This window comes from Gadus macrocephalus, chromosome 8, assembly GCF_031168955.1.
Source record: "Gadus macrocephalus chromosome 8, ASM3116895v1".
NCBI lineage: Eukaryota > Metazoa > Chordata > Actinopteri > Gadiformes > Gadidae > Gadus > Gadus macrocephalus.
In genome coordinates this window covers 11779913-11803730 of record NC_082389.1, presented here as the reverse complement: position 1 = coordinate 11803730, position 23818 = coordinate 11779913, and the positions used below count along the sequence as shown (strand labels likewise).

Genomic DNA, 23818 nt, shown 5'->3' with positions numbered 1-23818 from the left:
CATGTAATGGTCCAGATGAGCAAGTCTCATAGGCCTGTCCCTTGAGCCCATACTCCTCCCCCTACCCCCTCGTTCGACTCCTCCTCCTTTAATGCTCCCTGATTACACGTGTCTCATTACCGAAGCCAGGCCATTGCAGGGTTGACAGGATGTTGGTTCATATTGTCTGAAGCAAGTTAATTTGGCCATTTACAATAGCAATATCCTTTACCCTTCCTGTTAGATGTCTGTATTGTGGTTCAAGTTTTAAACTGGTACAGTTCCAGCATTTGAGGAACATACAGAGGATAGATTTACCGTGTGGATCGTGAAGGCAGGCGTTTGATGAATGCAGAACCAGAATTTACACTTTTGGATAAAAAAATGTTCCACTTTAGCTAAAACTTAAATTTTATTTGGAATGACTGAAGATTATTTTATAACAACATTTTGAAAGAATAACAGTAACAAAAATAACAACATATAAAAATACTTTATGAACATCTTTGACAGACATAATGAAGTACAAAAAAACTATACTAAAATGTTTTTTTTAATATATATATATATATAAAAACATTAAAAAAAAACACAAGGAAATATCCCTCATGGGGAAGATCAAAGCTTGGTCTATTCTGTTATAAAAACTGAAAATGTATAGAAGGATAGGATTAGACAATAGGATTAGACCTAATCGATGTACTTCTATTTGCCTACTGACTATAAAGTAACTGCACGTATGTTGAAGTCAAACCTTGAACATAAAGAGTATTAGCCAGTAGGTAGCAAACTGATCCCTTGTACATCTGTACAGAACTGATAAACTTTAGTTAACTTCATATTAGAACTTGTAATGTCATTGCATGACAGTACTGCAACAGCCTCCAAATAAACGCTGAAAGAAACCTGAAACGGATTTCATTTCACATCCTCTCATGTGTTGGAGCCTGAATAGAAATGAAAATATAAAAGCCAAAAACGTATTCCAAAAGGGACTTCCTACCCCAAAAAGGATGGAGTCCTCATAGGCTCAAACTGCCTAGTGAGTGAAAAGTTGTTTCCTGCTAACTGCTAACTCAGCTCCTAACATGTCTCCCGACGCTGAAGCCCTTCTAAGAACAGGGACGGATGATTTCCGATAGAACATAACAGCCAATAAGAGCTTGAACTTACACCAGCGACAGGTGTCAAAGACTTTGCGCAAATCCAGTGTAATACCCACAATCCCGTTCCCTGGAACAGCACACTTCTGCTTTTAAAAAGGCGTTCCTTCCTCTGCTATCCAACCAACCCGGCGATCTTCCTGAAGGAGGGGACCAGGAAGCCGCACTTGTCCATGTTGTGCTTCTCCAGGTTGCGGGCGATGCGGAAGGTCTTCCTGCAGATGGAGCACACGTACGGCTTCTCCCCGCTGTGGAACCTCAGGTGCGCCTTTAGGTTCTCCCGCAGGCGGAAGCTCTTGCCGCACTGCGAGCAGTCGTGCGGCCGCTCGCCGGTGTGGAAGCGGGCGTGGCGCCGCAGGGTCTTGCGCAGCGCGAAGGACTTGGGGCAGCGGGGGCACGCGTATGGCTTCTCGCCCGTGTGGAAGCGCGCGTGGCGCCGGAGGATCTTCCGCCGCTTGAACTTCTTGCCGCACACCTTGCAGGGGTAGCCGTCGCGCGTGTGCGACACCACCCCCTGCAGGCGCCACACGCCGTTACTGCAGGCTGTGTAGCAGCACAGGCGGTGGCCCGTGTGCAGGCCCTGGTGGCGCCGCAGGTCTTTCGGGGGAGGGGACGGGGAGAAGGACGACGAAGACGACGTCGACGACCCGGATTTGTGACGGGCAGCGACCCTCTTGGGAGCGCCCGTCGACTTTGAGGCCAAGTCGATGTCAACCAGCTGCACCGAGCAGGGCCGCACCAGGCCGCGGTTGGCGCGCTTCAGCTTCATCTGGAGGTCGTTCGCCGCAGCCACCTTGGACGGGGAAACGCACTCCCACGCCTCGACCTGCGGCAAGGGGGCCACGGCGGCCGCGTCGGAGGGGGAGGGTCCGCAGTCCTGGCCCTGGGCCGTGCTCACAGCGGTCTGCTGAGGCTCAGGCCGTAGCAATGGGGGCGCCGCCGCCGCCTCGGAGGGAGCCACCTCCAGAGCCTGGTGCTCCTGTTTGGGGAAGGGCGGGCAGACGGCCTCCACCGGTCCCTCAGTGACGACCTCGCTCTCTGGCTCTGCTTTGACCAGCGGGGGCTGCTTGGGCCTGGATGGGCTGGACGGGGGACAACTGGGATGTCTGTGATGGTCTGTGGAAAGAAAGTAGGTTTGAGTTGGAAAAAATGGATTTATTTAAATTAATATGATAGCATCAAAAGAAGGGAGCAGGGAACAAGGAAAAACAAGTGTATTGAGAATCATTTTCTCACCATGGCTAATGGCGTCTTTAACGCAACTAGGTGGCGTTGGAAAGCTGCTTTCAACAGGGCTTTGATTTGCATTCTGAAAGGTAAAGGAAGTTATTATGACCTTGTAATCCCTTCATTTGTAGAGCCAAGAAAGTTTGACACAAAGAATGATGACTTTGTATAACAAGGTATATGGGAGCATAATGGTGTGGATAAAGTTCATTTGTTTTTAATTAAAAATGTGGGGGAGACTTTGGAGGGATGATTCCTGGAGAGATAACTCCCAGAAGTCACATTGGCTTTAGTACCAGTAACAAAAGTCCTGACCCTAGAAATTGCAAATTCGTCTGAACTAAAATTCCCAAAATGTTTTTAACATCAAAAATTGACGTAACGCTAAGGAAATTGACTCGATTTCCAGTCACTTTCAAATAACAGGTTTCGGTAAAGGCACTAAGATTTAAATCACTCAGCATCGCCGACCTCTTTCACAAGTAGCCCCAGGCGTTCGCCATAGCCATTTTCCTCTTCTGTGGGGGTGTCTGTTGAAGCAAACCCCTGCTCCTCCTCTTGGCTTTTCAAACAATCAGCCCTTCCTCTCAAGTTTAGGGAACCTATGAGGGAAATGGGGGGAGGTGGGATCGGCGAGGAAAGGACACACACATTCCATCAGATCAGCAGGATTAACTGCGGTGCGTAATTCTCCACCTTGGAGTGTGGAAACATAACGAGGAGTTATTACTACTACTACTACTACAAAACAAACTCGTCTTGTTCACAATCGTGCATATAACAGTGGTAAATAGAGGGTTACCATCCAAAAAATATTAATCAGATAATGCAAACAATAGAATCATCAGATCATTAGTTATTCGTATCCTTGCAATTTTCAAATCATTGTCAAACCCCAAATTGCTGTTTACAGCGGTTAGATTATAAAATATGCAAGTTACGTCGGACATCGTTGAACGTTCAGGAAGTAAACTCTTTGCAAAAAAGAGCTGATAAGCTTCCTTACCAGAATGCTCGGCTGTTTCGTTCCTCCATTGGTGTCCATTGAATTGAACTCCAATGCTACATGGCACCGCCTTTCCGACCGATTCTGTCTGCCATTGCAGTATTTCGTTTCCTCCCTCGCCTTTTACCGTGGACACAACACATGCTTGGTAGTGTGTCTCGAACAGTTTAGTTAATTCCACCGTAGCGACCTTTACCAATTCGCTTAAAACGGACTCCACTTGGGCGCGAAAGTTTAAATCCGGGGCCGACATGTTTGCATTTTTTTTCCTGCGCAAATTATTCATTGATAATGATTGAATTTGCTATGTTACAGATTCTGGGGTCTTCCGTCTTTATTTACCAGATAACAAACACATGGTTTGAGAAAGAGGCGTGTACAAATGGACGCATGCGTGCTGTGGAGTTTCAGGAACGAGTGAAGGCAGATCACATGCTCCCGGGTGTTGTCGTAATTCTCGTAAATCGTTCTAAACGGTTTAATAATAATAATAATAATACATTTAATTTAGAGGCGCCTTTCAAGACACCCAAGGTCACCTTACAGAGCATATAGTCATCATAAATCGTTTAAAAAGACATTGTGGAAAACAAAAACAAGTACCTAAACAAAAACAAGACAAAACAAACAAACAATCAAAACAGTGATCAGTTAGACGTTGTGGGTGAGTTTTGAGTTGTGACTTGAAGGTTGTAATGGTGTCTGACTGTTTTATGTGTGAATGACCGGGCACCCATTGTAGTGAGTCGTGATGTGGGGATGCATAGTAGTCCAGCGGAGGTTGAGCGGAGGGAGCGGGAGGGAGTGTATTCTTGGAGGAGGTCGCAGAGGTAACTGGGGGCTAGGTTGTGGAGAGCTTTGTAGGTCAGGAGTAGGGTTTATTAATTAATTTATTATTAATGGCTCCGAATAGGGTTAGTTACGATATTTGGTTTCAAACAGTTGCAGTTTCTTAAGGCGGAGTAAAACAAATTTGAAATGAGTATTAAGTAGAATCAGCAAAAGACGGGTTTCATTTGGAAGAATTCAATAAATAAATCTAGCTCAACTTTGCGTATTGGTTAATCCTGCCAATCTCAGTCATACATTACTGCAAGTTCTTCCTTTAGGTCCGGGAAATAAAATTGACACACTGTGGTTATTCCAACTGATCTGGATTTATACAAGTGACAACTAGATATTGATGTAAACATTGAAAAAAAAAAGATCTACTTTTATATTGAGATAGGTGATTTGATGATGTTTAAGTTTCGTTCTGAAACTAAAACCAATGACTTTTTAGGTATTAGACCTTTATTATAATTTCAAAAATAAATCTGTTTGCTGTTGCCATCGATCGTAGACAGAGGGTGTGTGCCCTGCAAGGTCTGTTCTCTAGCTCAAGAGTAGACATTCAGTGCCGTCCTTGAAGGGGTGGTTGCACTTTGTTTAAGACATATGATGGTCAAGGATAGAGAATAGACCAATCATTCAAATTTAAGGATGGAGCAGGAGAATTTGTCTCTCGTTACATACCAGACTATGTGCTTCAACACTGACTTTTCAGTGCTCTTGGTTCCTGCCCACTAGGCAACTTTTAAAGTCGGGGCAGCCTTCAGTAGTACACACTGTATGACTGTATGAATGTATCTTCACTCCAGAAAACAATTATACTCAAGGCCAAAATAGCCAAGGTGAATCAGCCCACTGGATTTCAGGAGAGCCCAAGGATTTCAGGAGAAGCAAACAGAATAAAGCAGATCCAGGATCCACAAATTATTGGCTCTAATGCATGAACATGGCGAGATGGACATTCTTCCAAGCATTGTGTAGTTGGAGAGGTATAGGCTGAACAACATGTACGGGGAGGTCATACAGGATAACTTGAATGACGTTATGGGTTGTGTGTGTGAGAAGGGAACAAGGTGTACATGCTGTGTTTGGTTAGATCCGTCGACTATACCGCCTCACGGGTGGTGGATTTTGCGAAACCTGTTGTCCAGTAACTGTTAACAGGTCAGTGGGGAGACTCGTCCAGCCCCTAACTATCGTATTAACCAGACACCTACCCCGCTTGCTTCGGCGCCCCCCCCCTGAGCATAACCCTGGTCAGGGACGTGGCTCCCTGGGATCCGTGCACTTGGAAGTTTGCTAGGATGGTTAAAGAGTTAGGAAATATCTAACTCTAGGGATGTGTTTCTTCGAACTTGACTAAGTAACCTCTAAGATCCATGATACTTATACTGATTCTGCTGACCGTTCACGAAGCGTTATTCTATTCCTCTTTAAAAGGAATTCACTGATTGATGGAAAAAAGGATGGGTTGATTATTTTATTTGCAGGACAAATATTTGGGAGATGGCAATAAGAGACATACAAGTTATAAAACGCACGCTGTAAAGGCTTATAATATGCCGTCAAGGATATTTCTCATAAAAAAGTAAATAAGACGTCTGTTGCACATATTGGGTATATCTAATTCAGCAAAGTCTTTGGGTATTTTTGCTATCGAATTCTACCTCTCTCCAATGGGTTGGTGGTCGTTAGGAAAGGGGGAAAAGAGAGAGAATCTCAATCTTTCCTTGCGGCTGAAAAAGTCTATTCAATTGGTTCCATGGCAGGTGGCGTACGTAGCCCAGAGGGGCTACGGGAGGAATCTTTCCTTTGTGGGCTGAGGGATAAGGCTTGCTTCCAATGGGCAATGAGTGTTTGGAGAGAAGATCTTTCTAATTTTGCAATTCCGATTTTCTAAGTTCAGATTCTTCTGTTGAATGAATCTGGGTGGATGTCCTCCATGGAGTCCCCGTCGCCAGGATTCCTCGATTCTTCTGCATTAGTCAGCTTCTTTATTCAGCTTGTTCCCTCCCCTTTCTATGGATCGTTAACCTTGACTTACACAGCTAGTTTCCATGTATTCATTAAAAATACTGATGAGTTGCTGCCATTCATCTGGGTTTGAGCTAGGTTCGGATAAAAATCTGCACATCAGCTAGTTTAGTGTTTTACCCTGGCAAATCTTTCTTAGCCTGAGCAGTACACTCTACTTGAACCTTCACCTCAGTTCGAGCAGTAATCTCCATCTGAACCATCTACTTTGGTTGAGACCTACATGGGCCTGTGCATTGGGCACATGCCAACAACACATCTGGGATACCTCACATTATACCCTCTGGCTGTATTCATTCATGTTCTACATTTTTATGAGGTACAACATTAAAAAGGTTTAGATGATTAAAGTCTTAAAACATGCGCTATACAGGTGCGCTACATGCATTCTTATAATACCATTTCATACATTTGGTTAAGCATATCATCTCATACATTAGTCTGTGCATTTGCTGAAAGCTGGAAAATAATTAGTGCTATAAATTGAAGCTTAGAAACGTAGTAAGTGTTAGTCTATTGCATATAAAAAAAACCTTGGTACATCTATCTAAAAGAGGCACCAATGAATCAACACCCCCTTCGTACCTAAATCTTTAAGGCCTCTATGGATGAACCTCACCTGTCTCTGTCATAAGGACACAGATTAATCAACCTTACTTGACAGTTTATATGCAAGAAGTAGCCTACAAGGACACTAGACCACATGTGTATGATCGGAGGAACAAACTTCCCCATTCTCCAGGGAGAGCCTGATTCTGGTCTCCTGTCCCTGGCTGGAGTTTTCCACGGATATGTCAAAGTTAAAAAAAAATATGATTTAAAACATGCACACTTTCTCATGAATCAGAATCAGAGACAGTTGTTAATGAGTCTCGTGAGTATCTAGGGCCGGCTGTCATGCAACCTCACTACACTGGGGCCTATTTATCGTCTTTATACCATAAACTGGCATGAGCGATCATAAACAATGGGCTATCATACCAATATTGAATGATTCCTTAATGGAGTAGACGACTTGGGATTTCTTTTAGCTGGTATACCAAAGCTTAAACCTATAGCAAACCATTGGGTATGTACTACCCTCTATTTAACTACAGTACTACATTTACCATGATAAGAATAGACAATGTGCCTTTTCTTTACATTAAAGAATTAATAACCTCAGATATTTTGTTGATATAAACCAACCTCCAAACTACAAAAGTCCCTGTTAGCATTAAAGGAATCTGGTAATGGATGTAGCTATCGGTAACTCGAGCGGCCATTGGAAAGCGTTGAATCAGGTAGTGTAAAATTGATCTATTCTGCCACAAGAGAGGAAATTATGTGAATAATACCCCTATTCACCTTATGCCACCCTTAGTAACCGACTGTACACAATGAGAAACCTAAGATATTCATGCAATGCTGTTTTATATTTATATTCAATATTGTTATTGAAACGTTTAATAAGACCCGTCTCGCATTGTCAGTCGGGGACCTGTAGAGACTTTGTGCTGAGAACTATTCAGAACTTAAGGAATGCATACAAACGCTCTAGAAGTAGGGCATCTAGTGTATCCTAATATCTAATATTTCAAGTGTATTGGAATATTAAAACACGGCCTTAACAAACCTATCCGTGGAAGCGTAGGCTTACAGATTAGGCTCAAGCTACTGTGGTATAGGAGAGAAGACGCAGCAAACTTCTTTTTTGGATAAATATAAAGGACCTAATATAAATAGACCCTATTCACCTAGCGGCCATATTGGTTAGTAGGGAGAACCTTAGCTGGAATCTTTGGAAACAATGTCTACTCAGACACAAAGACTCACATACTCTTGCTATCTTTCTTTCTCTTCCACACTCTCTGGGCCTCAAACACAGACACACAGAAACACTTATACGCTCAAACCAACATGCAGACACACAAACACACACACACACACACACACACACACACACACACACACACACACACACACACACACACACACACACACCAAACAAAAGAGACCTTGTTAAGAAACTATACAGTATTAGCATTTCTGTCCAGGCTGTTATTTATTTAAGACTTTACAGTATTTTCTCTTGTTACAAAAATAGAATATCGCTGTTGTTATATTTCATCATTGTAGAAAACATCTGTGTGATAAAACAGCACCTTTTAGCACGTAAGGTTACATTCACGATAACACATTTGGTTAATGTTACCATAGTTCTACGGTTCAAATGCTATCAGCCCTGATGAACATCAATGTATGTTTCTTAACACGGTGATGTTCACCGGGGCTGATAGCACTCGTCGCAGGCAGACCCCCATAAGCACCCTTCGTTTGGCCCTCAGCTGGGGAGGTCTGGGGCCACAGAGAGATGGCCCAACATTGAGAAAGAAGACATTCGGCACATGTGACAGACAGACTCACAGATGGACTCAGACAAAAAACGCTATTGACGTTGAAACTTCGAACTTAGAGTTGTGTAAAAAAAATAAAATAAAATGAATAACATTAGATGTCAAAGTTTCCAAAATGTTTTTTTCTTTTATTGTACAAGACACTGTTATACAGTGGGAATAAAAAATATGAGATCTTAAAAAGTTTCTTCCAAAAGATTTGCACAGGATATTTGGTGGCTGTGACTGCGGGCATTTGACATGTTCGCAGGGATTTGATGATGAAAACAGCAAATGGAATTGAACAAATTTTAAAGGGGACATATTATACCACCAGGTGAGAGTGTGATTGGTCCTTACAAGCCGTTTTGAAAATCTGCGTGGGCGTGTCCACCTGGCGCCTGGGTTGTTGGTGTCAACACCCTGGCGTGACACCAACAACCCAGGTGCGGCGGAAGTACTCTGGTGTGACGGAAGTGTCACACTTCTCTGGTGTCACACCAGAGTACTACCGTCGCGCCTGGGTTGTTGTTGTCACGCCAGGGTGTTGTTCTCCGGGGCTGCAGCTGGACTCGACTCGTCCACCTAGATGTGTGCTGGATAGATGAGCAACGTTTGCTTCAGTCCATTGGGTAGGCTGGTAGACTGATCTATGAGCACACATTGCAGATTTTCAAAATGGCTTCTAAGGACTAATCACACTGTCAACTGGCGGTATAATATGTCCCCTTTAATAAAATACAAAAATGGATGAATCAAGACACTTGATGTTATTGACAGCTGAATTGGTCAGGCCTCAGAATAAATAATGATTTTGTTAAATTAATAATCGTCGTCGTCGTCGTCGTCATCATCGTCATCATCATCGTCATCGTCATCGTCATCATCGTCGTCGTCATCGTCATCGTCATCATCGTCATCATCATCATCGTCATCATCGTCGTCATCGTCATCATCATCGTCGTCGTCATCGTCGTCGTCATCGTCGTCATCATCATCATCATCGTCGTCGTCGTCGTCATCATCGTCATCATCGTCGTCATCATCATCGTCGTCATCGTCGTCATCATCATCGTCATCATCATCATCGTCGTCATCATCATCGTCGTCATCATCGTCATCATCGTCATCATCGTCATCATCATCGTCATCATCATCATCGTCGTCATCGTCGTCGTCATCGTCGTCATCATCGTCGTCATCATCAGGATCAATATCTCCTGACAGAGCATCTTCAATCCAATCCTCCAGTTCGGCTATGGTTGGCATGTCGTCCCCATCGTCCATGTCCAGCCATACACTGTCAGCCTGTAGTAACAAGGGCCCCATCAGTATCTAGTCGTATTCGTCAACCAATTACCTTAAAACGTAATGATCCAGTAAACAATTCTGAAAACCATCATTGGGATGCCGATCATCGTCAGGAAAAGCAATAAGCATTTTCCCATTTAAATGTACTATATCAAAGTTTAGTTCTGATAACTTTTACATCTTTATACTAAAATGTTGCTTATGAATTTACTTTATAAACCACGAGTACTACTTACATCATCAGCATCAACAACACCGATCTGCGGCGCAGACAGGTCGATTCCGAAAGTCTTCTCCCAGTGAGGGACCAGCTATAGAACAAATAAAAAGAGGTGTCACTCAAAATATAATAATTATGATGACCTTTGCTTTTTTGCTTTCCTTAAATCAACCTAATATCGGAAGTACCATTATGAATAAAGCCCTTAAAATGTTACAAGCTAGCCAAAGCTAATATAAATTAGCTTTTTCCATCTATTACAGGGGGGTCCTGTAATAGATGAAAAATAGTGTACAGTGCAGCAATGCAGTCCAGTTCACAGTTATTGAGTGGGAGTTATAGTGGGAGTTATGGGACTGAGGGGTTGGGTGTTGGGTGGGGGGTGCGGGGGGCAGGTTGTTCGTTCAGCAGTCTGACAGCCTGTGGATAGAGGCTGTTGGTCAGTCTGTTGGTCCTGGAGCGGAGGGAACAGTATCTTCGTCCAGAGGGCAGTTGCTCGAAGAGATGCTGCACTGGGTGGAACGGGTCCTGTAGGATGTTGTTCACCCGGCGTAGGCAGCGGGAGGTGAAGACTGTGGCCTCCTTTTCTGCCCTGGTGCAGCTGGAGAACCACACCAGTAGTCCGTAGGTGACTACGCTCTCTACTGCACAGTGGTAGTTGACCATCAGTCCCTGTGGAAGTTTTGCCCTTTAAAGTTTCCACAGGTAGAAGAGGTGTTGTTGCCCACGGCAGAGGTGATGTTGGTCCTCCAGGACAGATCGTCGGCCACAATCACGCCTAGAAACTTGAAGTTGGACACCCTCTCTACCTCCTCCCCTCCGAGTAGGAGTGGAGAGTGGCTGAGGTGTCTGGCTCTGTGGAAATTGATGATCACTTCCTTGGTCTTTGTGGGGTTGAACCAGGTTGTGATCACCGCACCACTCTACCAGTCTCTTGGCCTCCCTCCTGTATGAGGTCTCAACATTTCTTGTGATGAGGCCAAATACTGTTGTGTCGTCAGCAAATTTCACTATGAGGGTAGATGGAGAAGAGGAGCAGCAGTCGTGAGTGAAAAGAGTGTAGAGAAGTGGGCTAAGCACGCAACCCTGAGGGGCCCCGGTGTTCATGGGCAGGGTGGGGGAGACGTGCTTGCCAATCCTGACATGATGTGTGCGGTGTGTTAGAAAGTCCAAAATCCAGTTGCATAATGTGTTATTCAGGCCGAGTTTGTGTAATTTGCTGTGTAGCTTGTTTGGCAGGATAGTGTTGAAGGCTGAACTAAAGTCAACAAAAAGGAGTCTCCATATGTGTTCCTGTGCTCAAGATGTTCTAGTAGGGTGTGTAACACAATGGAAATGGCATCCACTGTAGACCTGTTCTTCCGGTAAGCAAACTGATTCTGATCTAATGATGGCGGTATGGAGGCTTTAATGTGTTTCATGACCAGTTTCTCAAAGCCTTTTGCGACGATAGGAGTGAGTGCTACAGGCCTGTAGTTGTTCATACCTGGAACATTCGGTTTCTTGGGAACCGGGACTATTGTTGCTGCCTTGAGACATCCTGGGACCCAGGATGAGGCCAGAGACAGGTTAAAGATGGTGGTGAGAACTGGTGCTAGTTCAGCCGCATAGTCCTTGAGCACCCGTCCCTGGACTCCATCTGGGCCTGCCGCCTTCCTGATTTTGATGTTGCGTAGGCTGAGTCTGACCTCATGAGTGCTCAGGCCTAGGGTGGAGCCATCAGAGGGGAGAGGGGGCCACACCGGGTCCTTGTTGTTCCTGTCAAAACCTGCGTAAAAGATGCTTAACTCCTCCGCTAGGGGGGCGCTGCTGTTGACAGGGGGGGATGTTCTTCCCTTGTAGTCCGTTATTGCCCTGATGCCCTCCCACACCTGCCGGGGGCATGAGGCGCTGCTGAACTGTGCTTCAATGCGGGTCTTCTATGCTAGCATGGCAGATCTGATGCCTTTCTTCAGGTCGGATCTCGCCGCGCTGTATGCATTGGTGTCATTGGTTCTGTACGCTGCATTCCTGGTTTGTAGTAATGATTTGACTTTTGGTGTCATCCAGGGTTTAATGTTTGGGAATACACGGATCTGCTTCCAGGATGTAACAATATCCACGCAAAAAAATGATGTAGTCAAGGACTGAGACAAGAGAATTATTCAGAGACCTACGTGTCAACACTCCCAGTCCACTGAAAATGTCCCAGTCTGTGGAGCTGAAGCAGTCCTGGAGCCTAGGTGGGGGTACGCCTGGGTTCTGTATGCATGGGCTATGTTGGAATGAACCTGATCAAGTGTGTTGCTCCCTCTGGTAGCACATTTCACATTACGGTGGAAAGAGTGAAGTACAGACTTGAAGTCGGCAAGATTAAAATCCCCCGCCGCAATAAAGATACTGTCGGGATGTGCCACCACGCTTTTGGCTTACAATGTCTTGTAGCCTAGCTAGTGCCAGTTTAGCATTGGCGTCGGGTGGAATGTAAACAGCACAGATGTAAACAGAAGTGAATTCGATTGGTAAGTAAAACGGTCTGCATTGAAGCAGCGAAAAAAAAAAGAAAAAAAAAAAGATGAGCTTATGTCAATGAATCCTAGCCAAAGCCCTACACCAGTATCATTGCCACATCACGGCCATAGGCTGATAACAACTAAGCTGTACTGCTAGTATTACTGAATATTACTGAGACAAAAAAAGGGTTCAGCCGTAGACTGATCTCCATTCCCCACAGAAATGCAATGAGTTTGCAGTATTTTATACTGATCAAATTGAAGGCATTTGGTGCTAAAACGGAAAGGCCTAAAGTAACGCAACACCTTCACTCTCTGTCCCTGAGAACCTCAATCAAAGCCAGAAATTGAGGGGTTATCATGGATTCAGATTTACATTTTTTTGACTTAGAGGGCTCATGTCCTTACAAAAACTTGTAGATGCCTTTATCACTAGTAAGCTTGGTTAAGGAAATGGTCTCCTTACAGTTGCCTTGCCTTGTCTAAGTTGGTTATGATCACTTTCTTACCAGCGGGAAGTCGTCAGGGTCAATCCAGACAATGCTGAGGTCGTCGTTATCTGTGTTGTCCTCTGCAACCTTTTTCAAGATCTCCAAGAACTCATAACCATCTGGGTAAGTAGAGGGAAAAAAAATTAAGCTTAGAAGAATTATCTAAACAGAGCAAATAAATACTAAAATAAAACTGTAACTGAAAAAAACATTTCTTTGCAATTGTAATTTCTTAATGGCTGAAATGAATGTCATAAATTCAAGTAAATACAATGTGACGCTGTCATTTTCCTGACCAAGTCAAATAATTGCATTTTAATTACTATATTTAACCAGACGGGGCGCCAACCATGCACAAATTTAAATCGATGTAGCATGTTGATTTCAGTTTTTAATTGCTCTTTAACGCCCAAAACATATGTGACTCCTCAATCTGCACTGTGAAACCCGAGCAAGGATTTTTGTAAGTCAAATCGTTCCTATATTTGAATGGAGGCCCTTTTACCTGGGTCAGACTCCTCTGCAAAGGCAACAATGTGTTCACCACCAACATCATCATCCTATTGACATAAGATATCAAATTACTGGTGATTTGAAATTGTTATCATTTTTACATTGCTTTGAATGTTGGTATTTAGTTGAACAGTGTTTCATGTATTGATCATGGAATTGGAGTTTGTAATTGTGGCAGAGTTTTACTTTTTGCAATAATTAGATGATGAAAAAGTTTCAGGTCAGATATCACTTATTAAATATCAGATATTATACAACGCTTACCCAGATCTCATACATGTTGTGGGGCTGCAGCTTCCTCAGGGTTGGTCTTTAAAGACACAGAAATGTTATGTTAGTTTAAAATATGAATGCACATTTATATCATGGGAACGACACTACCGGTATTGCAATGAAATACTGTCATGTCACACGCCATTGTTGATAACTGGCATTAACAAAAAAAAAAGTTTGGTATTAACCATCAAAACGTTTGTCGTCATTGCCCCACAAACACACACATACACACACACACACACACACGCACACAAAACACAACCCCCCCCAAAATTAGTTTTTCTTTAAATGGTGCAGAGCTTCACATTCCCAGTACGATCCTCTTTCCCCCACAACACGGCTCGCTCATTGCCGGCTCTGTTTGAGAGCAGCCGGTGTCCGGGCGTATCACCTGTCGTGGTTCTCAATGAAGTCCACCAGCTCCTTCTCAGTGTAGGGCTTGCCAGGGATGACCAGGGGGTCGGCCAGGAAGGGTTCGTAGAAGTCCACCTCATTCAGCTTCAGCTCTAGAGTCTTGGCCACCTGGGAAACACACGTTGGAATGGAAGTATTTAACTTAAAATAATTACATTGGAAGGTTCTTGAGCTTGTACACTATTAAAACCGTTTTTCTACAAATTATCTTAAAACAAAGATGTAGTGTCTAATTAAATATTAATGGGAATAATGTTTAGAAAGAATAATCTTATGTCAAATATTCAAGTTAATTTGGTAAGCATCATCTCTTTATCTTGGTTTGTCAAATGGATGCAACTTAAATAACTATAAATAATATATCAGATAATTTTATGGTTCACCTTAGCATTGAATGTTGCGTAGAACATAATATCGGGATGGAATTCTTCAGCAGCGTCGACGAACTCAAGGAAATCTGAAGAAGGGCAAGCATCCGTCAATATGTTTCAGAACGTCATCCCTGGCATGACTCATATTGACTCAGCAGCATAAACCCTACATAATAATGTAACCAATCACATGAACCAATCACAATATAACATCAATCTGGTTAGTTATTTTTCATAAAGATATTTTAAGTAAGCCATTAAACATGAAAACTAATCAACTCTCTAAATGGCGGATTGACCGATTGTCCTGAAATCAAAAGGTCTTATCATGCTACCACCGTGTACAGATTCTTACGTTCCGACTTGTGACTCTTAAAGTAGCCCACCAGTTTGATGTCCTCTTCCACGTTCTGGAAGGCCTTGAGCTCCCGCTGGTTGTCAATCATCTCCACCGGGTCTTCCAGCACCTAGGTCAGAACCAGCCTTTATACCACCTAGCAGTCATCTTGGTTCCGCATTCAGTTCCCCCTGAGATTTGCCATACATTGTTTTTGTTGATTTTGGGCAGGCACCTTAGGACTTTGGAGTTTTCTATGAAAATGTATCTCAGAATACTGAGAAAGGTAACTTGTTAATTCAGAAAAAACAAGCAATTATTTTCTCAAGTAAAGGCATTATGCTTCTGTACAAGTCAGTGCTTTCAGGTGGTTATTTCAGAGTCATAAGGTTCTGTAAAGGCCTTGTGGCAATGATAAAACTAATGTGTTGACATTAGAAAGAAAATGTACTTTTGAATACTGAAGTACTCCAGTAGTTTAACAACAACTTTCACGTGTATTGGAGTAATATTTGTCCTGGAGGATCTATACTTTGAATCAAGTAATGGAGTTGTGTACTTTGTCCACCACCATTTTTTCATGGGGGTGTATGTTCCTAAATGGTTTTGAATGGTTGTGGTTATTGATTTGATAGGTTTTTAACTGAGAGATTATGTCCTCACGAACATCAAAAATGTACTCCACAAGGGTGTCCGCGGCCAGCTCTCCATCGTATTCAATCACTTCGTCGTCAGTGAAGATGTAGATACTGTCGGCCTCATCGAGGTCTAGGATGAGAAAGGGATCGAGAGAAACAGGTTGATGACCAATGTCCACCACCAGAGGGAAGTGTCGTGAGTTGGAATGGTTTTTGGTGATGGAAGTTGGGATTGTTGAAGCGTAGGGGAGAATTAATTTTTTCTTCAGATTGTTGAGTGTTTTTAAGCAGCCAGCGATCTTAGATGCCATCGACCTACAGGCAACTAAAGTATCTTTATTTTTATATAGCATTTTTCTTATTTTCTTATTTAGCATTTTCAGTGTTCTTGACTCAGCTGATAACATTTCCAATTTTTGGCATGCATTTTTCTTATGTGTCATTTGTATATGTTCAATATTTCCTTCTAAGTTCAAATTTATTTACCTAACTTCTTGGCTACAATCTTGTCCTTTTTCTCATCGATGAGGCCGAACCCAATATCCTCGTCGTCAAACTCGTCCAGGACCTGGGCTGCGAGCTGTAAAAAGAATGATGTGGTCAGAATAACTCGTAAGCCACTGCAGGGTCACTATAGTGGCGCTCGTTGTTTAGTTTCCAGCTCTCCTTCGGTGTTCCACTTGATGGAACACAGAAGTCTTTTTAACGCGTTTACTTAGAAAATTCACACAATTATTTAGTCAAATGCATGGTCAACATTTTTTGTTGCTTCCGACAGTATCGGGCTCCAAACTAAATTATCCAATCCTAGTTACTACCAAACAATGACACAGTATTTATCTTACCGGAAGCCCAAAAGTACAGAAATGTTTTTATCATTTACACGGAACTAACTATTTTTAACAAAATGATTATTAATAAACTAGTCCCTCATTGGCTCTGGCAGTCAGCTTCTCACATTGAAGTCTGGTGTCCTACCTGGCCTACTAAGCCTGCAAGCCTACTAAGCCTGCTAGCCAGCTTGTCTACTGAGACTACTAGCCTGCTAGCCTACTGGGCCTGCTAGCCTGCTAGCTCAACAAAAGACATCAGCTGCAACATTTATTGACGCCTCACTTGCCTGGCACACATAAAGGCCTCATGGAGCATCGTCCCGTCTGGCCATCACAGTCGTATACAAACAAACTGAATCACTTGCTTGTTTCATTACCATAAAAGCCTTTCATTATGAGACTGCTGCCTCTGCACTTTCTAAATCTGTGTGAAACTTGATCCCTGGTGAGTGACAGTCAGTTTGACCAATGGCGGCAATCTGTGTTTACCGCCAAACTGCATCGATGGAGTTGTTCTTGAGGTGCTACTGGCAGCCTCTCAGAGCAGCGGTGTGAGCAAGGCAACAGGTGGATACACAAGCACACACACACACACACACACACACACACACACACACACACACACACACACACACACACACACACACACACACACACACACACACACACACACACACACACACACACACACACACACACACACCTTCTCTCTCTCTTTAACACTCAAGCACCATTGTAAGGGACAATCATTGGTTAGCTGCTTGTCATAAAGGGGTGAATAGTTTGCTAACAAGGCTGTCATAGAACGATGATTGAGCTGATAAGCTCCCGCCAGTAATGACTTTTATGTTCAAGCAGTGCCATTAAGCCTGCATTCAGAAGCGGTCACTGGAATATCTCTTGCAACTTCCTGTAAGCATGCTAACGCTGACCAAATACACAAATAGGTTGTCTGGTAATGTGGTCGAATCCTATTAAAGTATATGGAAACAACTCTCACATACATTCCTGAAAAGAATGATTTGCATGACATCCGTCCTATTTTAGGAATGTCTTGTTTTGCAATCCAATCCTATGTCCTCAAAAAGACCTGCTATCTTACTCAAGGCCAGACGTTGCTAACAGATAGCTAACTATAAGCACAAATCATCAACACCAGTAAATAGACAGATAAGTCCATAACCGCAATCCTTTAATTATTCAATCTCAGCTCTTATGAGCATTAAGTGCTGAACGTATTCAAGATGAGAAGCAACACAACACGGCAGGGAACCCAACCCACTGGAGATAAATATAGCCGGCTGATCCACCTTGCCAGCAAAGGGACTATTTTAGCAGAGAGGCGGTCAGCGCTGGGGTCTCTGTGATCCGCTGACCGGTACAGTACGGGTCCTAACAGTACTGCCCAAGCTGAGCAGGCAGGACTGGAGTGATGGGGAATCGGAAACCTCAAGGGGCCAGACGCCCATAGTGGTAGGGGCTGGTGGTAGGGGCTGGTGGTAGGGACTGGTGGTAGGGACTGGTGGTAGGGACTGGTGGTAGGGGCTGGTGGTAGGGACTGGTGGTAGGGGCTGGTGGTAGGGACTGGTGGTAGGGGCTGGTGGTAGGGGCTGGTGGTAGGGGCTGGTGGTAGGGGCTGGTGGTAGGGACTGGTGGTAGGGACTGGTGGTAGGGACTGGTGGTAGGGACTGGTGGTAGGGGCTGGTGGTAGGGACTGGTGGTAGGGACTGGTGGTAGGGACTGGTGGTAGGGACTGGTGGTAGGGGCTGGTGGTAGGGACTGGTGGTAGGGACTGGTGGTAGGGACTGGTGGTAGGGCCGGGAGATGTTCAGGGAAGTCAGTGGAACACGCCATCTTCTTGCTATGATGGACCCATGTGCCCTTACTTTACTTTATCCTCTGTCGTTTCCTGCCGCCCCACTGTACCTGCACTATTGACATCTTACAGATACAGCTAAGCTAAGTGTTTGGTATATATTTGCCTCTCACTTGGACGGGAGAATGGCCAGATGACTACAGCGATTGCCGTGGTTTTGTATTCCTGTTTGCTTCTATAGGTTAACGCCCAACGCTCCCCCCCCCCCCCCCCCCCCCCCCCCCCGGAGACCTCTGGGTATCAGAGTTGGATCTGTGACATTCCTTATGCCATGGTGGCGTGTCACTTTTCATTCAGGGATGAGGCAATGGGTGTCTGATGTTATCCCAGGGCAGGAGAGAGAGGTGTTAAGGCTACCGTTCATGTGGGCCTGTAAAAGACCAGGGGGCGACATTACGTCTGTTAAATAAAGCGCGCCGATGTCATCGATTTAACTATCTGATCATCTCCATTATGTGTCCATTTCTTGTGTCTGGGTTTTCTCTTGGATATTGTTAGAGCTGCAACTGCTTTTACAGCAAATAAACAGAACATATGCAAAGTGTGTGGGGTACTGTCAGGGATACTTGCCAGCAATACAGTCTGGCAGGCGAGGAGGGGAAGGGACTGTGTGTGCGTATGTTGATCTCAGAATTACCCTGACCTGGATGAACTGATCACTTCGCTATGAGAGGTATGGACAGCCTGTGCGAACAGTATCCACGCAACATTACTGCCATTAACACCCTCTCAGTTACACACACACGCACGCGCACACACACACACACACACACACACACACACACACACACACACACACACACACACACACACACACACACACACACACACACACACACACACACACCTACACACACACACACACACACGCACACACACACACACACAAACACTAACCAGACATGAGTTAAGATCCTTAAGCTCTTGGTCATCACTTTGCCAAAATAAAGGAAGCCATCTTTGATCCTCACAGCTCCCTTAAGCACCAGGTGGATTAATGCTAGCCAGCATCGCACAGCATAATGTAAACATTGCAAAAATATGAACCAAACAAACCCCCAGCAATCAGCAGTTCTGATGCAAGCAGAGCCGCGACTATTTTCCAACCATACGGTATCTGTGAAAGTACCTCCCATAATAGCCACATGTGTCTAGCATTTCGAAACGGCTTCCTTATTCAATTCAACTCCTGTGTAAACAATATATGGGGTCCTATTCACGGAGACAATCCAATTACAGCCCTTTAACCTCCCCAATACAACTCTGACTCTTCTGAGGGGACAAACGTTGGTGCTAGTATATGGTTCCAATGGGCATTTTCTAGTGTGATGGTGGAGATCAATAAACATGACATGGCGAAATTAAAAGTATAGATCAGTCTGTATCATATAATATCATACCTTTATGTAATATCAAATATTATATCATATATATATATATCATATCACAGCCCGTCATATCATAGATATATGATCATGTTACATTGTCTAATGATATTATTTCAATCAAATGATCTCATGTCAAATTGTACCATATATATCATATTCTGTCCTCTCATCATATTAAAAATATACTATATCAATAGCCTATCTGTATATGCAGGAAAAGTTATAACCCCTAGCACAGAACTGCATTATTTTGAGTGGTCCACTGGTCTCTAACGCAGCATCATAACATTGGTCATATGCAAAACTCCAACACCAAACTGGTTCTGTCCCCCCCCCCCCCCTCGGGTCAGCACCTACCTCCAGCGCCAGCTCCTCGATCTGGAACTGCCTCTGGGCGGCGCGGTTGGTCCCCGGGTGCTCGTGGTAGTACACCACCATCACGTCGTATTTCTTCATCACTGACTTAAAGTTCTTGGCGTTGAGGTCGTGGACGCGGTCCTTGCCGTCGTACTCGGGGAAGTCCAGGCCATCCTTGGCCCAGGACGGTGCCCCGACCGACAGCAGGACCACGGCTAACACCCAGCTCCACTTCATGGTTCCCAGGGCTCCTTGGTGGGCGAGAGGCGTGCGTGGATGTGTACTTTCAATAGGAGAGGGGAGGGCGGGTGCGGAGGAGAGGAGGGAAAAGCCAACAGTGGAGTGAAGTTCTGGTGAAGAAGCACTTGGGGTCCGCGTCACCCAGAAGAGAGCAAGACCAACTCCTGAGCTCTCCTTATTAAAAAAAACACATGGGACCCGCTGATGGGGCACTGGGTGCAGGAGGGGCGGGGCATAAGCAGACTGTTTTTGGGGGTGTGTGCGTGAGGAGCAATTGGGAAGAGGAAGATGAGGTGCGCGGGCAAATAGGCTCATGTGTGTGTGCGTGTGTGTGTGTTTGTGGGGTCATACAAGTCTCCGTGCGTGTCTGCTTTGCTAGTGAACATACTGTGTTTCTGTTTGTATGCTAATGGGTGCGATTGGCATGTGCCTTTGGTTGCAAAAAGTGTGTGCGTGTGTGTGAACATGTGTGTGTTGCGGAATTCCACAAGGCAGAGTGAGGAGAAAGTGTGACCGCAGTCTCTCTCTCTCTCTCTCTCTCTCTCTCTCTCTCTCTCTCTCTCTCTCTCTCTCTCTCTCTCGCTCCACATGGACTGAGAACATGACATGACACAGAGAGAAGGAGCAAATGTGCAAGGTAAAGAGAGAGAGAGAGAGAGAGCGAGCACAAGCAAGTAAGGAGGAGAAAGCAAAGAACAGAGAGGGAGATGTGGGGGGCGCCAGACTCAAACCAGAGTCAGAGTCGGGGTGCATTGCTGCTGGACAGACCAACATCCCTCTGACGACAAATAACTCATATGTGTCAACTTGAGGAAAAACAAGGGGATGGAGATGGAAATAGAGAGGGAGGAGAGGCCCTAGTCTGGGGGTGTGGGGGAGGGATGCTTCCCATATAAAGCCCAGATAGGTGGCAGAGATATGGGCTAAAAATAAGAGATGTGGGGCAGCGGATGGGGTGTCTGGGTGTCTGTTTGCTGCCTGCTGGCACTCTGGACAGTGCTAGAATGTGTCTCCGTGGGTCAAGCAGGGACAAGGAGCGAGAGAGGGGCAGAGAGCTCCTTCTGAGGGACCCGTCTCGACAAGGGCCCCCGAGAAATAAAGATTTGGCGGAGGTTTATGGTGGGGTGGGTGGTGTTGGGAGAGGTGTCCAATAACACGTCCAAAAACAAACCTTTGTGTTTTCTTTTGTCTCAATCATGTGTGTGTGTGTGTGTGTGTGTGTGTGTGTGTGTGTGTGTGTGTGTGTGTGTGTGTGTGTGTGTGTGTGTGTGTGTGTGTGTGTGTGTGTGTGTGTGTGTGTGTGAATATGTGTGTTTGGAAGAAGCGATGACGATGGAGAGGACAGGAGATGAAGTGAAAGCGACTGAGAGCGTGAAGTATTTTTTGCCAGAGAGAGAGAGAGAAAGATAGGGAGACAGACAGAGAGAGAGAGAGAGTTGGATTGTTTATTTGCAGCAATATGAGTTGGCCAATTGAAAGGAGAGCAGTGGACTATAAATAAATGAAAGTCCCGCCATTGCCTCTAACAGAGTTTCTCTCTCTCTGTCTAATCGCCTGAGGACGTTTTAGTTAATGTTGCTGTAGGTACGATTTAAGGGTGGTATAGAGAGAGAGCAGTAGAGAGCAAGGTTTTGAAAATACCAACCCCAAAAAACTGCCCCATCCCTCTCTGCTCCCTCCCTCCCTACGTTTGACAGATACTATAGCTGGGGGCTGGCTATGACATTTCTAACAAACGACACTCGAATGATAGTTCTTTTTACATTTACATTTAGCAGACGCTTGTATCCAAAGCGACTTACAATAAGTACATTTGACCGAAGAAAGAGAAGCAACAACATATCGCTGTCTGTACAGTATGGATGTTCATAGAAACAACTAAGACATGCTAGGATAACCCATTCCCCATATTCAACAAAGATAGCTATAGGATAAGATGCAACACAAGGCTAACTACTATTTTTTGGTGCCAGGACGTACAAACATACAATAAGTGCTTTAGAGGGGTGTCCTTAGGAGAGGAGAAGGGCTGGATGGGGGTAAGGGAAGAGGCTATCCGGAATCAAGGTGAACTCTGAACAAGCAAGTCTTGAGTCTCTTGCGGAAGACGGTGATCGACACTGCGGTCCTGACATTGGCATGGAGCTCGTTCCATCCTTACGGAGCCAAAACATGGACCTATTAAAGAAAGGACAGCGGACTAAAAACATGGCCGCCCATTCATTCCTATGAAAACTGCTCGAGGGCGCAGGGCAACATCGAGGAGAGATTTGTTTCCGCATCATGGGAGCCAGCCGCGCCTTGGTGCATGACGTGCCGGATGCAGAAATATTCTCGTTAACTTGCATTGTTAGCATTGTAGCATCATAAGCGAGAGGTCTGAGTGAGCACAGTCGCATAGTTTACCGACCACGGAAGTATAAGTTAATTATCCCCCCGATGATTCTCTATATGTGATCTTTAAATTACACTCCTCCTGTCATCTGGACAACAATTATTATTTAACCATTATTATGCCGGGACAGAACAACATTTGTTTCACTACGACTCCTTTCAGCTGCCAACTCCTCCTTCTCCTGCAAAAAAATACATAAATAAAATAAAAGGTGATGTGGCGTTTTGAGAGGAAACTTACATTTTATTATTACATGGTATAAAGATAATTATGAGCCTTTGATTGATATCCAGAATTTTTTTTCAGAGACACATTCCTGTTCCCCACTTGTATTGGAGTGGTTAAGCAGGCTGTGGACGGGTCCCTCAATTCAAGGGGCCCAGAAGTATATATCCCTTTTCACTCCAATACAAGTGGGGAACAGGAATGTGTCGCCGCAAAAAATGGCACCAAATGGTCACCTCAAGCGTTTTAGAGAAGGAGGGGTCGGCAGCTGAAAGGAGTCGTAGTGAAACAAGTGTTGTTTCGGCCCGGCATCCGAGAGAGCTCAGTTAACTTCTCGTGTCCGAGGTTTCCTTTTACTTAACATGAATGATGTTGATAGTTTTTAGGCACTGTGTTCACTTTTAATCACTTAAAGTCGCCGAGGGATGTGTAGACATACCTCTCGCTTATGATGCTACAATGCTAACAATGCGGCATGCCTGGGTATATTGTATGGGTCCTGATCTCATGGTATGCTCACCAGAAGATGCAGATTAAATGGGGAGATATCATCCCCCTTTTGAGTTGGCAATGGCGCTAGGCAGGGAGGAATCCATACACAGGGTGTATGACTGGTGAAATGTTGGTGAACCACCTTATGTATGCAGATGATATGGTAATTATTAGCCCAAGTATAGTGCTGGACTTTTAATATGTAGAACCAAGCAGGATAAAAGGCTAAATTTCCCTGCGTTCAAACTTTCTGGCAATATTCTTGAAGTATTTAGAAGGATTAAATACCTTGGACATTTTTGTGCATATTGTACACCACTTTACTGCGCTCAAT

The 23818-nt window shown here is 44.5% G+C and overlaps 2 protein-coding genes across 2 annotated transcripts; both read right to left on the bottom strand.

Moving 5' to 3' along the window:
• Nucleotides 1–372: 372 nt before the first annotated feature.
• On the bottom strand, nucleotides 373–3829 carry si:rp71-1g18.1 (uncharacterized protein LOC559922 homolog). Its single transcript, XM_060058995.1, has 4 exons — nucleotides 3376–3829; nucleotides 2841–2971; nucleotides 2379–2451; nucleotides 373–2258 (listed from the first exon to the last, which is right to left on the bottom strand). Exons 1-4 carry the CDS (start codon nucleotides 3659–3661, stop codon nucleotides 1258–1260), a joined length of 1491 nt encoding a protein of 496 aa, XP_059914978.1. The 5' UTR covers nucleotides 3662–3829; the 3' UTR covers nucleotides 373–1257.
• Nucleotides 3830–8259: 4430 nt separating this feature from the next.
• casq1a (calsequestrin 1a) lies at nucleotides 8260–20565 on the bottom strand. The gene is made up of 11 exons (XM_060058978.1): nucleotides 20133–20565; nucleotides 16165–16258; nucleotides 15708–15808; nucleotides 15059–15170; nucleotides 14716–14789; nucleotides 14310–14440; nucleotides 13907–13952; nucleotides 13635–13689; nucleotides 13148–13248; nucleotides 10163–10237; nucleotides 8260–9923 (listed from the first exon to the last, which is right to left on the bottom strand). Exons 1-11 carry the CDS (start codon nucleotides 20367–20369, stop codon nucleotides 9438–9440), a joined length of 1512 nt encoding a protein of 503 aa, XP_059914961.1. The 5' UTR covers nucleotides 20370–20565; the 3' UTR covers nucleotides 8260–9437.
• Between the last annotated feature and the right edge of the window lie 3253 nt (nucleotides 20566–23818).